Here is a 16,713-nt window from a genome sequence, read left to right on the forward strand (position 1 = left end):
TGATATGTCTTTATGTTTGTGAGCAATTCCCTACGAAATTAACAGCTGGAATGACAACATACCACAGGAGTCTACAATCCCACCAGAGCAGGGATACATGATTTGGAGACTATCACTGTGACTCAGGTTTTTGATTTATTACTTGAAGGTGGTTTGGGACTATCACTCGGGTGGTAATTGCATATATAATTGGAATCTTCTTACATGTGTTGTGTAGTCTACACACGGCTGGATGAAATTGCTTATTTTTATTTTCTATTTTTATTTTTCACAGAGGAAGAAGCACGATTAATTGTTTATATATAGATATATTTCTGCGGATGCAAATTATTGGTGAGTTATGATACTGAGTAGGTTTAAGCGCACTATTATATCAATTAATCAATATAAATATTTAGTACTTAGTCACAGTAGATGGGAGCTTTTGGGGATCAACACACAAGGAAAAAAAATAGTACAGGTATCCAGTTTTACAAAAAGTCCAGTACATATAACCAATTAGAAACAAAGAACCCTTAAGCAGCATCTGTTTCTATTGCAATAAGCTGCCATGAATGTTGGTATAGATGCAACCAAACCAAAGACCATATTTACAGCTAAGTCCAACTGCAGAAAATACCCATGCTTTCCTACCTTTTTACAAATTTAAAAAGACCTTTAATATTTTTCAATCACTTGAGTCTGCCATGATGTGACCCAAGGTGAGGCCTATTCCTGGAGTCCGGTGCTTCAGTGCTGAAGGCTGGACCCACCACTGATTGACCATTTTGCCACCCCTCACTGGACATCCAATGACTCAGTTAGAGTGGTGGACACCCGAAGGAGGACCATCCCACCCTTCAGTCCACAAAAGGGAAGACCCAGGATCGAGAGCTTCACAGGGCTGTTGAAGCAAGTAAATGAGGCCTTTAGATTTTTTTTTTTAAGTGATTAGTCAGACTGGAGCTTTAATTCAACTGTAAAGGGATCACAATCTGCAGAAAATATAGCAGAATATACTACTTTTCTTCTGAAACTCATCGATTCAGTTTTGATCTCAAATGTATGTCCTATATTTAGCAAACATCTTAATCAAATTCCAATGACCTGAATTTGACTCTGTGCGGATAAATTTGTCTATTTTACTTCACAAGCCTCATGTTTTTTTTTTTTTGTTTTTTTTTTAAGTTGTTGTCTTGCCCTTGTAGCCTTGTATGAATGTTTTCTTATCTTGTGGACTCATTACTGCCAAGAAGAGCAAATTAGCTTATTTCTTTGAATGAACAGGCAGATTACTGACACACAGATGAGCTATCATTGTAATTAATGTCTGCAAACATAAAATAATGCTGCAAATGTCAAATAGATAATATAAATTGTTTGATGCACCTAATCCCTTGTGTTGCTGTGGTATGGAAACAATGGATTTCATGAATATATTATAAATGAAAATACAACAGTATCTTGCAACAGAGAATTACTCTGCAATAATAAAAAAAAAATAATAATATGTGATTCAGATAAAATGCAGCTTCACTTAGAAAGTAATTTTACTAAATTGGCTGCCACCAAAAATAATTAGCTTTCTACAGATATGCTTACATTTTTAAAGACTTGTTCTGGCCATATATGTGGCTATTTTCAGGCAATTTCAATTACTTTAAAACATCTTTCATTCACAAAAAATATTTATGAGATCTATGATTCTACTACCAACAGTGTTTATTGAAATTGTATGACAATTAAAATTGTGTTTGGTAGGTTATGCTGATCCATTTGATCACTTTTGTAATCAAAAACTGGTTAAAAGTGACTGAAAATGGATGAAATTAAAAAAATATTTAAGAACTTTCTCTTCAGAGGAAGAACAGTAAGCTATAAAATATGAGCGTCTTGATTTGAAGTTCCAGACAGTTGTGGTGGTGGCTTCCCTTTGCAATAAAATCATTAGTGAGTGAGAAGCTGGACCTCAGCATAATGACACAGATTTATACCGATAAAACTAAACCCCACAAATCTTTATGAGCACAATTTTAAGTTTTGGTAAAGCTGGAGATCAAGGAAGAAAAGCCTTTACCCATACAGTGAGTCCTCCTCCCAACTGCAAAGTAAGAGACTGTGGGGGATCCGGAGGAGGCCTATTGGAGTGAGGAATAAAGCAATTATGTCACATCATTCATCTTCCCCTAGTCCAAATGAGCAGTTAAAGGGTTGTAAACCCTCATGTTTTTTCACCTTAATGCATCATATCAGTGCTATAAAATGCATTGATTACGGTATAAATGTCACTGGCAGGGAAGGGGTTAACACTAGGGGCAATCAAAGGGTTAATTGTGTTCCCTAGTGTGTGTTATAACTAAGGGGGAGGGGACTGTGTATGGGAGATGACACACAGATCCTGGTTCTCGGTGTTCCCCCGAGCGATCGCGGGAGCCCGGCGTTGATCGCGACCACCAGGCACATGCATAGGCTCTGTGGGTGAGCAGGGGACATGCGCCTCTAGTGGCCGAATATGGAATCGACATAACACATGTTGCTGCAGTACAACTGCTGCAGCTAGTCGGCAAGCGTTTAAACAACATCGGCACTTATTTTTCATGTTCTACCTGCAAAAGCCTGGATCACTTCAGCCAGCCTGAAGTGATCCAGAAGGACTTAGTTTTATGAATAGTTCCACTTTAAAGACTAACTTCATTCCAAACTATTGTTATGTAGTTTTCGATAAAAGAAGACTTCTGTCAGGTTTTAATGTTACTTGTGATGCAATGAGGATATCTCCCCTAACATCTGACATGCTTCAAAACAGAGTAATGTAAAGAGAAATCTCCCAAGTAGGGACACAAACTGTAATAAAAAGTTAATAATAATGTACGTATAGAGATTCCCTGATGATGTGCATACGCATGAAATGTGTATGGAGGACCCTTGCTTGCTGATGCTACACCGATGTGTTCTGAGTTGGGATCGGTGGCCATTGCTGTGAGTTCAGCCATTTATGTTTTTATAGTGGATGTGCATCGTTTTATAATTGTTTTATAATTGTATGCTATCAATTTTATAATAAATTGTTACACTATCAACCTTTTCTCGGGCTCCGTGTGGTGAGCACCTTTCTGATCAGGTTTTAGTATGAGAGGCCATTTTACCTGAGAAGGAGTCACAGGATAGTTGCTGAGGAAGGCTTAAAGAATACTTTGATATTATACCATATACCATTGGCTTTCTGGTGAGTGCATATTGGTGAAGGAAACAACAATGTGGTCACTTTATGAGGAGTACCTTTGTCTTTTTTTTCCGTTACTACTTAGAGACAGTAGATGATTGGATGATCTTTACACACTTTTGATATGTTGCACGTTAAGGACTTTTTTATTGAATGTTAGGATTTTTATGTGATGACCACATGTATAATATATGATGTTTATTGTTTGCACATGGTACTTTATGTTTAAAATATTTTAGCACTGCACTTTTTATTGTTGAGTTTTATCACAAGGTTGGTCACCTTTGTGCCCGTGGCTTCACCTCTTAAGTGCTCACTGCATTTTCTTGCATAATAAAACATCAACCAAGGAACCAAGGATGACTCTGACATAAACTGATAAATTGTTTTCGCTTTAGGTAGGCTTTAATTCAGCTAGATGACACTGGCTTATCAATAATGCTAGTTGGTCACTACAAGTACAAAATAAGGACATCTATTTTCATATAAAGCATAGTTACAGTAAATAGTTGGTAAAATTAAATAGAGACACCAATCCATCCAATTCAACATGTGTGGGTATGGGTGTATGTGTGTATATACATCATATCTCTACCACTTCCCATTCCCCTGTATACTGTGTTAGTTAAAAAATGCTATTTAAATGTTTTTACATTTTTTATACTTCCCGCTGACACCACCAATTGTGGAGGGGAGTTCCACATCTTTACTGCCTTAACCGTAAAGAACCCCCTACACAGGTTAAACCACTTCTCGTACAATTTCTTAGTGTCAGGCCATATGTCTTCTTAAGTGACCTGAGACTGAACCGTTTTTTTCTCTATGCTAGAATTGCCATGTAGATATTTGTATATTGTGATCTTGTCTCCTTTCAAGCAACTCTTCTCTATGGAAAGTACATTTAATGTGTGTAGCCGTTTCTCATAACTGAGGTCCTCCAGCCACCTTATTAGCTTTGTTGCCCTTCTCTGCACTCTCTCCAGTTCCAGTACCTCCTTCAGGAGTACAAGTGACCAGAACTGGATGGCATGCTCAAAATGCAGCCAAACCAGAGTTTTGTAAAGCAGTAGAATTATAGTTTTACAGTATCTCTTTAGTAAATACCCTTTTTTATACATGCTAATAGTCTGCTTGCTGCAGTTTTACATTGCATGCTATTGCTAAGTCTACCATGTACTAGAACCCCCTGGATCCTTTTCCATCATTGATTCCCCCAGAGGTTCTCCCCCTAATGAGTAATTTGCATTGGTATATTTAGCCACCAAGTGCATTATATTTCATTTGACTATATTGAATCTCATGTACCATGTATTTGTCCGCCCCTCTATTTTATTGAGGTCTTCTTGTAAAGTTGCTATATCCTGTTGTGAGGTTATTACCCTGTTTAGCATTGTATCATCAGCAAAAACTGAGATTGAACTATTAATTTCAACCTTTATGTCATTTATGAACAAGTTAAACAAACCCTGGTCCTAAGAGAGAGCCTTGGGGTACTCCACTTACAACTTCAGAACATTCGGAAGATACATTTTTTTTCCCCTACCCTTTGGACGCACTCCTGCAACCAGTTTTCTTTCCAGGTACATACACTATCATCAATGCTAACAGACCTCAATTAAGTGTTTATGAGGTACCATATCAAATGTTTTGGTGAAATCAAGATACTCTACTTCAACAGGCCTTCCTCTATCCAGATTACAGCTCACTTCACCTCACAGAATGTTAACAGGTTAGTCTGGCAAGAACGATCCTTCATAAATCCTTGCTGATTACTACTTGTGCTAATGATACCATTTTCATCAGCAAGGAGCATAAATAATAAGATATCATTAAACAAGATTATGAAGGTGCTTAAAAAAAGTAAATATCGATTTTTAAAGCTGAATTCTAGGAAAGCTAAAACCCTTCCCTTGCAGTGGGGCTGCACCCACACTGCAATGGTTAATTGCTCTTGTAGTTCTAGGGAATTTGTAAAAGCACATTTACTTGCTTTACTCCTGCAGGTTCTTCCATGCTACTAGACTAGTTCCTGCAGCCCCTTCTCGACTGCACTCCAGTAGTCTAAGTTTCTCTGACTCCATCAGGACCCATTCACGATCTACAGGAGGATGGTGAGAAATAGTTCAACACTGAAGCATGGGGGGGGGGGGGGCATCTTCTGCTCGGGGGAGACACAGTCGGACTGCAAGGGATGAGTTTCATTTTAACTGGAGTAGGACTTTAAAGTAGAACTATAGGCAAAGCTTTTTCCTTTCATTTTGGATAGAGTAAGGGAGGGTTATAATCCCTGTTGATTCATCTTTTGCCATCCGTGCCCCATTGGGGATATTTACCTTTACTTCCTGTCCTATAGACAAAACAGAAAGGGAGAAGAAATCCATGCAAATTAAGGCAATCCCTTGGGGACCCCCGGGCCACCAGAATTAGTGCCCCCATTGGAAGATCTTGCCCCCCTATTTTTCTGGGGACAACTTAAAATGTGGGATTTTCTTTTACTTTCACTTTCGATGCTAATGGTAAACAGGACAAATAAAGAGGGTAAATCTTCCTAATGGGGGCACAGACAGCAAAAAAACAAAACAAAAAACGTTTAATCACTCTCCACTCTATCCAAAATGAAAGAAAACATTTTGCCTTAAGGCTGGGTTCACACTGCTGCGGGGGGAGATCCGGATGTGATTCGCACAGCAAATCACATCCGATCTCCGTAGCACTGCGAGTTCAGCCATACAGATAGTATGGCTGAACTCGCAGCTGTCCCGCAGCAAACTCGCACAGGACCCTTTTTTGGGTCCGCAACGGAATCGGATCGCATGGGGGTTCACACCATGCGATCCGATTCCTGTGCGAGTCGGCAGATCGCACTGCGATATGCCGACGGATCTGGGGGTGTCATTAACATAACATTGACACCCCCAGCCGTCCGCATAGGGCAGTGTGAACTGCCGGCGGGAGGTGAGCGATGCGGGAAAACGCCGCGGATTCGCGGCGTTCCCGCATCGCAATAGTGTGAACCTAGCCTTAGGTATACTTTAACCTGCCTGGCGATATGATTATTTCAGATTTTTGATGCTCAAAGCGGTACAATTCTTTTGCATAGAAATTTGGCGTTTTCTACTGTAAGCCTGCAATTCTTAGGAATAACACACTTAAATCTGTCCAAACCAGAGTCTAGTAGACATCCCTGGTATGATAAAGTTTGAAACACAAAATCATAAATTATAATATCATAAATAAATATAAATACTTATAACAAATAATAATATAATTATAATAAAACATTTTCAATAATGTAATCAGATCAAAAACACTGAAATTTGCTCACTTGCAGAATTGTCACTGTCATTACTTTCAGTGTTTGATGACGAATTTCTCCAAAAATCACTATCTCTCAATTCACCAAGTGTTCTAATTTACTATTGCTGTTTTCTAGCTGGTCTAAAACCACTTTTTATGTAAAGGGAACGGTTTTGGTTGCTATGGGCAATCTCCACTTTCCAGGCAGAAAGAACAGTATATATAATAATAAACTGCACGCAGAGCACTGGAGAAACCACTAGGGAGAAAAGGGATGTGAAATTATTTCATACAGTAATGTAATCTGTAATCTGTGTGTGTTTCACTTTTTGAATTTGGCGCTGTGCTCCGTCCATGTGCGTTGCAAGTCTCGCAGGGAACGGAGCTCGGCTCTGGGATGAATCGAGTGGAGACACAGCCGCCGCACACTGCTGGGAGAAATCGCAAGATCCTGGGGACAAGGTAAGTAAGCTGTACCTGGATCATATGTGTTTCGGGGGTTACCGCTTTTGCTACTGAAAATCCACCCAGAGACACATTCAGGAATACCGTCAAGGAGGTTAACTATAAAGTGAACCTGTGAATTGCACATGCAAGGAAAAGCATCAGGTCCAGTTACTTTCCAAACCCCTCTTCTCCTTAGTGCTGTTTAAAATCCCTTTCCCTTTGCTCCCAGACCTTTGTGCTTGCATGACAGAGAAAATGCAGAGTTGAGCTTACATGGGGCGAAGGTCTCTCTTGCTTTGCCTACTTCAGAGCAATGGAACTTGGTGAGCATTCAGCCACCTATTTTTATATAATGGGAGGGTTGGAGGAGAGTCATAATACATTGCACTTCCGTCATGGAAGTACTGGGTATTAATATCACTCTACTGAGAGAACGGGCAGGCAAAGTTAGGGGAAGAGAGTATAAGCAGCAAGAAGTGGAAAATAAAATAGATTTAAACCCATTTACTATAAACTCACATATGGTTAAACAAGTTAATGTGATTTTAGCCATTTTTAATATATGTAAGTCTACAGCTTTCAGAATTATGTTAGCTATTGATCCTGCCATAAGGGTCCTTTGTTCAAGCAACTCTTGTTATATAGGGTGGCAATGCTTTGTCTCCTGTGCTCCTGCCTTGTCACCCTGGCACACAAGCTTCCAAATGGGATAAGTGGCCTTTGTAATGCATTTTATGCAGACATGGTCCAGTGTTGTCACTTGTCACCATGAAACCTGTCCTGGCAAATGTCATGCAGCCATCTATGTGATACATGCATGTAGACAGGAAGTGACTGCAAAGAGTATATCAACAGCTGCAAAGTGCTTTAGCAAACTAATTGTCATTTAGTTATGGTTTATATGTATTTTTTAATTAAGATGTTAATGTATATGCATGAGCAAATCATAGGATTATTTTAAACATGTACTGATAATTTAAGGCTTGAATATTAGTTGATTTTTTTTTTTCCTGCCAATAACAGATTGCACGGGTATGACTGGCTTTTATCAAAGATGTTTACTTTTCATTTAGATGCATTTTATATGCTACAGATATTTTCACACATATAAGAAGTAATTTACTTGCCTAGCGCCAGTTGGGAGTAAGAAAAATAAATTGTAAGGCAGTGATACTGCTTCAGTCAAAGAGTAGGGAGCCACTAATCAGGTAAGACTATATTGAGATGAGAAGAAACCTCAGAAAGTAATTTGCAGCTCAACAGCATACAAGAAAATTGCAATAAACAACAAATCTACTGAATTTATATATGAAATGGTGAACATATTGACATAATTATGCTTCAATTCACAAAGCACAGCATTGACAAGCTACATACATATATAAATATATATGTATTTCCCGTTCCCTTGCTTTTTATATTCCTATTTATTAAAATTCCTATTTTTCTTGGTGTTAATACTTCTTGAATGCTGTTAAGGATTACAAAGGGATGGGTGATTTGGGAAAAGAAGAATCTATTATTTTTATGACTGGAGATCTATGTTAAAGCTGAGCTCTAGGCAAACAGTTAAATGCACAGATAAATTACATATGTGACAGATGTTTTACCTTCCAAAAAATGTGTATTTCTGTCCACCCAGTACTGAGATTAACACAGCTCTGCCACACAGCAAAATCCTGTCAGGTAGGGAAAATAGCATGATATCCTTGCTGCAGTTTCACTTTCACCAACAGGCCTCCTCTCCACCCCCATCCTGTGACTGTACAGTAAAAGAAGAGGTAGCTCATCTTTCATTCACTCTGTTCTTTCTTCCTATGTAGCACCAATATTTAAAAAAAAGGACCAAGATATATCCCTGGGCACTACAGACCAGTTAGCCTAACATCAAAGTTTTCAAGCTCTTGGAAGGGATGATAAAGGATTATATACAAGATTTTAGTAAGGTAAACGGTATCATTAGTAGTATTCAGTATGGAGTCATGAAGAATTGTTCTTGCCAGACCAATCTATTAACCTTCTATGAGGAGGTGATTTGCCATCTAGATAAAGGAAGGTCGGTAGATGTGGTGTATTTGGATTTTGTAAAGCAATTTGATACAGTCCCCCATAAACGTTTACTGTACAAATTAAGGTCGGTTGGCATGGACCACAGGGTGAGTACATGGATTGAACACTGGCTACAAGGGCGAGTTCACAGGGCAGTGATAAATGGGAAGTACTTATAATGGTCCGGTGTGGAAAGTGGGGTCCCCCAGGGACCAATCCTATTTATTCATAAATGATCTGGAGGATGGGATAAACAACTCAATCTCAGTATTTGCAGACGATACTAAGCTAAGCAGGGCAATAACTTCTCTGCAGGATGTAGAAACCTTGCAAAAAGTTCTTAACAAATGAATGGGGTGGGCAACTACATGACAAATGAGGTTTAATGTAGAAAAATATAAAATGTAATGCATTTGGGTGGCAAAAATATGAATTTTATCTACTCACAAGGGGGAGAACCTCTGGGGGAATCTAGGATGGAAAATAACCTGGGGGTCTTAGTAGATGATAAGCTCAGCAATGGCATGCAACTCCAGGCTGCTGCAAGCAAAGCCAACAGAATATTGGCATGCATTAAAAAGGGGATTAACTACAGCGATAAAACAATAATTCTCCCACTCTACAAGACTCTGGTTCGGATGCACCTAGAGTATGCTGTCCAGTTCTGGGCCCCGGTCCTCAGGAAGGATGCACTGGAACTGGAGAGAGTCCAAAGAAGGGTAATAATGCAAAAAAAAGGTCTGGAGGATATTAGTTATGAGGAAAGATTAGCACTGAACTTATTCTCTCTAGAGAGGAGACACTTGAGAGGGGATGTGATTTCAATGTACAAATACCATACTGGTTATCCCATAATAGAGATAAAACTTTTCCACAAAAAGGGAATTTAAAAAGACACATGGACATTTACTAAAATTAGAAGAGAAGTGGTTTAACCTTAAACTGCGTAGAGGGTTCTTTATTGTAAGAGCAGTAAGGATGTGGAATTCTCTTCCTCAAGCAGTGGTTTCAGCAGGAAGCATAGATAATTTCAAAAAACTATTAGGCACCTAAACGACCATAACATACAAGGATATACAATGTAACATTTTGAACAAAAAAATCCCCCTATATAAATGGGATTATAAGTGACCACCAACATCACACACAAATCAAAAACATGAATATTTTATTAACAAATATAGAACAAAAGATACACATAAATACATTAAAACCAGAGGGACTACTAAGCAAACAGTGTCCCAATGGTGTAGCAAAATGTTATAAACACATAATTACATTAAAAAAAAACAACCAATAAATATTAATCATACTCTAAGCTGATGACCCCACACCCGACGCGTTTCTAGTTGCTGAAAACTTTCCTCAGGGGTAAAGAGCAAAAAGTTGGGTGATAAGTTGATAATTCTGAGATATTAAATCAAAAATAGATGTATTGGAACCATTACATACACATGCCTGTCATTGGTTTGTGTGACTTTGTCCCAGACTGGTATTTGGCCATGACTATTTCCCTTTTGGTCCACCCCAATCTTCTGTGTAAAGAAAGAACGGGTTGCACAAAACTGTAGGTGCCTCAATTCTCATATACAAAAGGTTTTACTCAAAATAAGCAAAAAGCCTCAATAGGCTCAAGATTTGCAAAGAGAATGTGCCTGAAGGAGAGACTAAAGCCAGGGACTCGGCAATGCGGCCCATAGATTAATTGACAAGTCACAGAGTGTTTCCATGTATGTGGCAAAGGGATGTAGCGTGTAGGTGTGTAGGTGTAGGTGCTTGGCTACATCCCTTTGCCACATACATGGAAACACTCTGTGACTTGTCAATTAATCTATGGGCCGCATTGCCGAGCCCCTGGCTCCAGTCTCTCCTTCGGGCACATTCCCTTTTCAAATCTTGAGCCTATTGAGGCTTTTTGCTTATTTTGAGTAAAACCTTTTGTTTTTTTCACCCCCCCCCCCCCCCCATAGGGAGACCACAATGGCCCAGGATTTCGCTGTCAACATTATCTGAATGTGAATTTCTTTCCTGCCACCCATGGAAAGAAATTTGCTCCATCTATGGCTTGCCTTAAGGGTGGAAGAGTGTGCAGAACACTCTATTAGATGTAGGCACATCTTTCAAAGCTTGGGGAGGTGTGGAGAACACTAGTCAGGCAGCATACAGCCAAGTCACTCAGAGGACCAGGAAATGCTGCTGTTGCCATAGTTAGCGGGCCACATTTATTCATTAAATATAACCAACGGGAGCTGGCAGCTGCATGAAGAATTTGATATGCCCAAACAGAAGCTTCAAAGTGCATCTAAACCCTAACAGAATGGGATCTAGTTTGCTAAATCCTGTCCATCATAAACCCTTTTTTATAAAAATACTTTCCTGACGCCAAGATGGCAACATATATGTGGTATTATGCTACCATGTATTCCTAGGTGTTAGGAAAGGAAAATTATGGTAAGTATTTGATACAATTTCCCATAATTGTTTCCAACTTCTTTTACATTTTTGCTGCATCTCGGAGGTGCTCATGTTCTGCAGCCTCAATGTAGCCATTTCCCATATTACAAAGTTAACTTCAAGACATTTCTCAGTCTGGGATGGGGGGCCTCTGATTGTGACAACAGTGTACCACGCTTGTGTAATGTATGCTAAAACAGTATCCTTCGAAAGCCTGTTTGGCAGAGCTTCCAAGGGGAAGGCAGGAACAGGGTGTTGTGACCCTATATAACAGACAGTGCCTAAACAAAAGACCTTCATTGTACAATCACTGGGTTTCATTTTAGTAAAAGCTGCAGATTTAAAAATATTGCAAATTACTTTTTAACCTTCATTAATGTGTTAAAACATGTATGAGACTTTAGTCATTGGGACATACACATACCTACCAACATTTTGAAATGGGAATGAGGGACACCTAGTAACAAATGTATGTAGGCATAGGACACGCCCCCTGCCACACCCCCTTAAAGGAGAATTAACCAAAAAAGATTAATTAAATCAACGAGGGCTTTTTTTTACCAGTTCTATTCCTTTCTATTGGCTTTTAAGATGTACAAATACAGCAATTTAGAAATTGGATGAAAGGTTTAGCACTGGGAACATGTTTTGAAAGATAAAAAGTATTTTTTTTTATACAACTATTTAGGTCAGACCAAAATGAGGGACAGATGAGGGGGGAAGAGGGACAAAGGGACATTTCTCCAAATCAGGGACAGTCCCTTTGAAATCAGGGACAGTTGGGAGCTATGCATACTTATTAGCTATTTATCTCTATACAGTTTAGACTAGCTGTGCAAAATGTTTCTGTTATTTGGTTTAAGAAGTAACAGGGTTTCCTGTTTTACCCTCAGGCAGCTGAATGACTAGGCAAAGACACTCATGTACAATGTTACACCTATACTCCATCTGATGATGTGAACATTTGGCTTTCTTAAATGGTACATACATTTCCCCATTAACTTTAATTGAACCTGGCTCATCTTCTAAGTGTGGTGCTGTGAAGTGGTTCATGGACAGGTCAGTGAGCTGATAAGGCATCTATTTAGAGAATTCACAAAAAACTTACTCTGCTTGGCTGATCCTGGCTGCTCCTGCAACTGGAAGACTGAAAGACGATTTACACCTCCACAAACAGAACCTTTCTCTCCCTTGCACTCGTTGTTGCATTCTTCTTCTTTGGCATGGATTGAGGGCAAGCTGTTGCCACAGTAACACTCAGATCCATAGGCTAAACCAGCATAGAGATACGTCCTGATAAAAGAAATATGCATGAATGATTTAGCATCTCATTGTCATCAGGTTGAATAAATATAACCTAATACAAGTGAGCATTTTTTTATTTTATTTGGTAAAATGATGTTGCCTACTTCAAAGCTGTGCAACTCAATCAGAGATTAAGCTTTTCTTCTGCTGTACATCATGAGCTTGCAATATTTAAAAAAAAAAAAAAACGGGGCGCATGCGCGCAGCTCGACGTGATGGACGTCTGCCACTAGAGCTCCGCACTCCCCGCAACGGTCCCGGGACTTTATAAAGCTACCGACATCACCACAGCCTGGTAATCCGCTGGTACGGTTCGCCGATACCGCCGAGCACCCCCCGGGATGGTCCTGACAGGCCACCGGGGTAAATCGAAGCCGAAGCCGATCAAAGAGGCACTCGCGCGGGCCTCGTCCAAGATGGCCGCGAAAGCACAAGCACAAGCTCAGGCCCTCTCGCAGCGCTCCAGCTCCCCCGCTGACACAGCGGATCCCCACAGCGATGATTCTGATGAGGAAGGTGGGCGCAATAAGGAGGACTTCCCTGTACTTCAAAAGCCAGGTATGCCACAAGCTGACCTCCTTGCACACTTTGAGAAAATGCTGCATAGGGCCCTGAAAGTGACCTCAGAGCAAATAACCACCAAACTGACACACGAGATACGGGAATTAGGACAGCGCACCGCTGACCTTGAGACCCGAGCAGACGATATGGAATTAACCCTTAAAGAGCACGATCAAGAGCATTTAGCACTTTGCGAGGAAAACGCAATGCTTCTTTCCCGGCTGGAAGATGCCGAGAATCGCTCAAGGAGGGCGAATCTGCGCCTCCGTGGCATTCCGGAAACGGTGCAGGATATACAATCCTTTACTACAGCCCTATTCCAAGAGCTTTCCCCATCGATTCCAATTGAGCGTCTGGAATTTGATCGGATTCACAGGGCCCTGAGGCGCCGACAACCTGACGGTCCCCCACGGGATATTATTGTGAAACTTCATTTTTTCAGATCCAAGGAACAACTTTTAGTTGCTGCCCGTAGCAAAGAAGACACCCTTACATTCCAAGGGCATGCCTACCAGTTATTTACTGATTTGGCCCCCCTCACAATCGCTAAACGGAGAGCCATGAAGCCACAGCTACAAGTACTTATCCACCACCAAATTAAATATATGTGGCGTTTTCCTTTCGCCCTGCATTTCACCTATAACGGGCAACAATACACCTGTACCTCTCCGGAAGCTCTCCAGCGCCTCCTTGAGTCTCTTCATCTAACAACACCAGAACAACCAGCTGAGACCTCACTTCCACGCACCCCTGCTCGTCTCACCCCATATCCCCACGCGATGACCCCTAAACGAGACCCTAGGGACATACGTTCCCCGAGATCCATCCGGAAGGGCACACCCGCGAGGGCCTCTGCAGCAAATCTCAACAGCCCTAGAGTGTTTGTACCTCGCTGACCAAACTCTATCGCCCTATTGTTTGTCATCCTGTTCTCACCCACACTACGGGCACTTTGAGCCTTAACCCGGTGGTTCACTTTACCTGTTATGGTTACTGGTCACCTACATACTGGATGCTCTTTTGACCTTGTTTTAAAGTTTTGTTTTTTGATTTTTGAAGCCTTGATCCTTGATTTTTGATTTTTGATTTGTCGATTTTTGATCTTTGATTCTCGATCATTTGCTTTTAATTTTCGAGGTGCTTTTACACGCTATGACAGGTCCCTTCTCCCCCTACTGCTTTGCACCCGTGGACCCCTTTGTTTGCCATGTTGACTTTTTACTTTATCATAGGGGTCCATGGAATTTGACTTTCCGTTAGCCAGGGAGAAGACGCCTGCTAAGCCTACTGCCCTTCCTCAATGTCTCTTTTGAAGTTGACCTACCCCTACTCCCTTCCTTCCCTTCCCTTCCCCCTCCTTACCCCCCCTCCTTGCCCCTCCTTTTTCCCCTCCCCCCTCCTCTTTCCCCTGTACAATGGATCTACTAATCATACTGTTATCTGTATTCTTACATCGCTCTATGTTCCATGCAGATTATGGTTAATGTATGTTTTTTTGACCTTATTTGAATGATCTTCGGCTGTTTTGGCATGTTTATTGTTATTACTTGCAATGCTTCTCCCTGTCCCGGTATGTTGCGGGGAACGGCCACTGCTTCCCCCCACCTAGGTGCGCTCTCCCCATGGCAGATTTTTCTGCTGTCGGGACCATGCACTTTAGAGTCGGGCGATTCAGTCTCTTCCGACTCCCACTGGTTTACCTAAGTTTCGCCTTACATACCTACTCTGAGGTCTCTCTATCCTTCTTTCTCTTTACTCTTTTATCTTCCAACTCACTCTCTTTTCAAGCTCTTCTTACTATTTCTGGTCGGTGGGCCTGGGATGACCCCGGGTCTTGCTATAGGGCTTGTCCATGTCCTGACCCATGGCCCCCTTAAATATACTGTCACTTAACGTTAAAGGTCTCAACTCTCCTAATAAAAGGGTAAAGGCATTTCGATCTTTTGTGTCTTTAAAAGCGGGTATAGTAGCATTACAGGAAACGCATTTTTCCACACATAATACTCCTAAATTCTTCAGTAGCAGTTACCCCTTAGTGTATACAGCCTCTGCGGCTACAAAGCAGCGAGGGGTCCTCTTGGCGCTCCATCGTTCCCTCCCGTTTACCTTTACCTCGGTTATCCAAGATCCTGAGGGACGTTATGTTATCCTGTCGGGCCTTCTTCAAGAATCTGAAGTAACTTTAGTTTCCTACTATGCGCCCAATTCTAACCCCATCCCCTTTTTTTCTCACCTTTTTCAGGTAATTAAGTCACACCTTAAAGGCACCTTGATTATGTGTGGGGACTCAAATCTAGTCATTCACCCGTCTATTGATAAATCTCCGTATGTGCCGGACCACCATTCACTATCGGCTAAGTTCCGATCACTACTCCAGCAATACTATCTGTTGGATACGTGGAGGGAATGCAACCCCGCAAAGAAAAATTACTCCTTTTTCTCTAACCCTCACAACTCATTTTCCAGAATTGACCACATATTTATCCCAGTAGCTTCCTCTCCCGTCCTGCTCCAATCTCTCATTCACCCAATTACCTGGTCCGACCATTGTGCAGTGATCACCACTATCTCCTCATTTGTGCCGCAGCCTAGCGAGAGGTTCTGGCGTATGAACGACAAATATCTCACAAACGAATCCTTTCGACTTGACATTGAAGTTGCATTACGTGATTATCTCGTGCACAATGCCGTCCCAGGTACCTCTCCTGTTCCTCTATGGGAAGCCCATAAACCTGTAATACGAGGTAAATGTATTTCTACCGCTTCTTTCCTTAAAAAAGATAGACTTAATCGTATACAACATTTAGAGTCCGAATACCAACGCCAGTTCCTGCTATTCCAAACTGCACCTTCTGAGGCGAACAGGTCTAAGATGGACAGCGTCCGTCTCGAATTGGACTTGCTCTTCTCTGAAGCAGCTGACAAATCTTTGCGTAGGGCCTATCACTCTATCTACACAAAATCCAACAAGCCTGATACATTTTTGGCCCTTCGCCTTAGGCAACCAGAGCGTACTCACAAGCCAATTAGGCTTAAACTCCACAATGGGACCCATACCAGCAACCCAGCCAGAATAGTGAATGAGTTTTCTAAACGTCTCGCTAATCTATACGGATCCCCTACCCCCTTTCCACATGATAAAGATGAGGCTTTATTTCGTAATTTACCGATTCCCTCCCTTCCGTCCCTTGCCCGCAGTTCCTTTGAGGAAGAGATCTCGCCATCTGAGGTGTCTCAAGCAATCAAATTACTCAAACCTAACAAACAACCCGGCCCTGACGGTTTCACTGGGTTGTACTATAAGAAGTTTACAGAAGTCCTATCCCCTCTCTTGGCGAACTCCTTTAATGCTCTGCTGAAGGGGGAAAACTTAGGTGCCGAGACGCTTACAGCCTCAG

At 41.2% G+C, this 16,713-nt stretch overlaps 1 protein-coding gene across 1 annotated transcript in view; it reads right to left on the reverse strand.

Annotated features, from left to right (window-relative positions):
- Nucleotides 1–16,713, reverse strand: part of WSCD1 (WSC domain containing 1) — a 314,800-nt gene that overhangs the window by 108,219 nt on the left and 189,868 nt on the right. The window contains exon 4 of the mRNA XM_077480469.1: nt 12,558–12,742. Coding sequence (XP_077336595.1) covers nt 12,558–12,742 — 185 coding nt within the window. The remainder of the gene's footprint in view (nt 1–12,557; nt 12,743–16,713) is intronic.

This window comes from Lithobates pipiens, unplaced genomic scaffold, assembly GCF_037356315.1.
Source record: "Lithobates pipiens isolate NorthernLeopardFrog02 unplaced genomic scaffold, aLitPip1_a1.2 Scaffold_16, whole genome shotgun sequence".
Classification (NCBI taxonomy): Eukaryota; Metazoa; Chordata; class Amphibia; order Anura; family Ranidae; genus Lithobates; species Lithobates pipiens.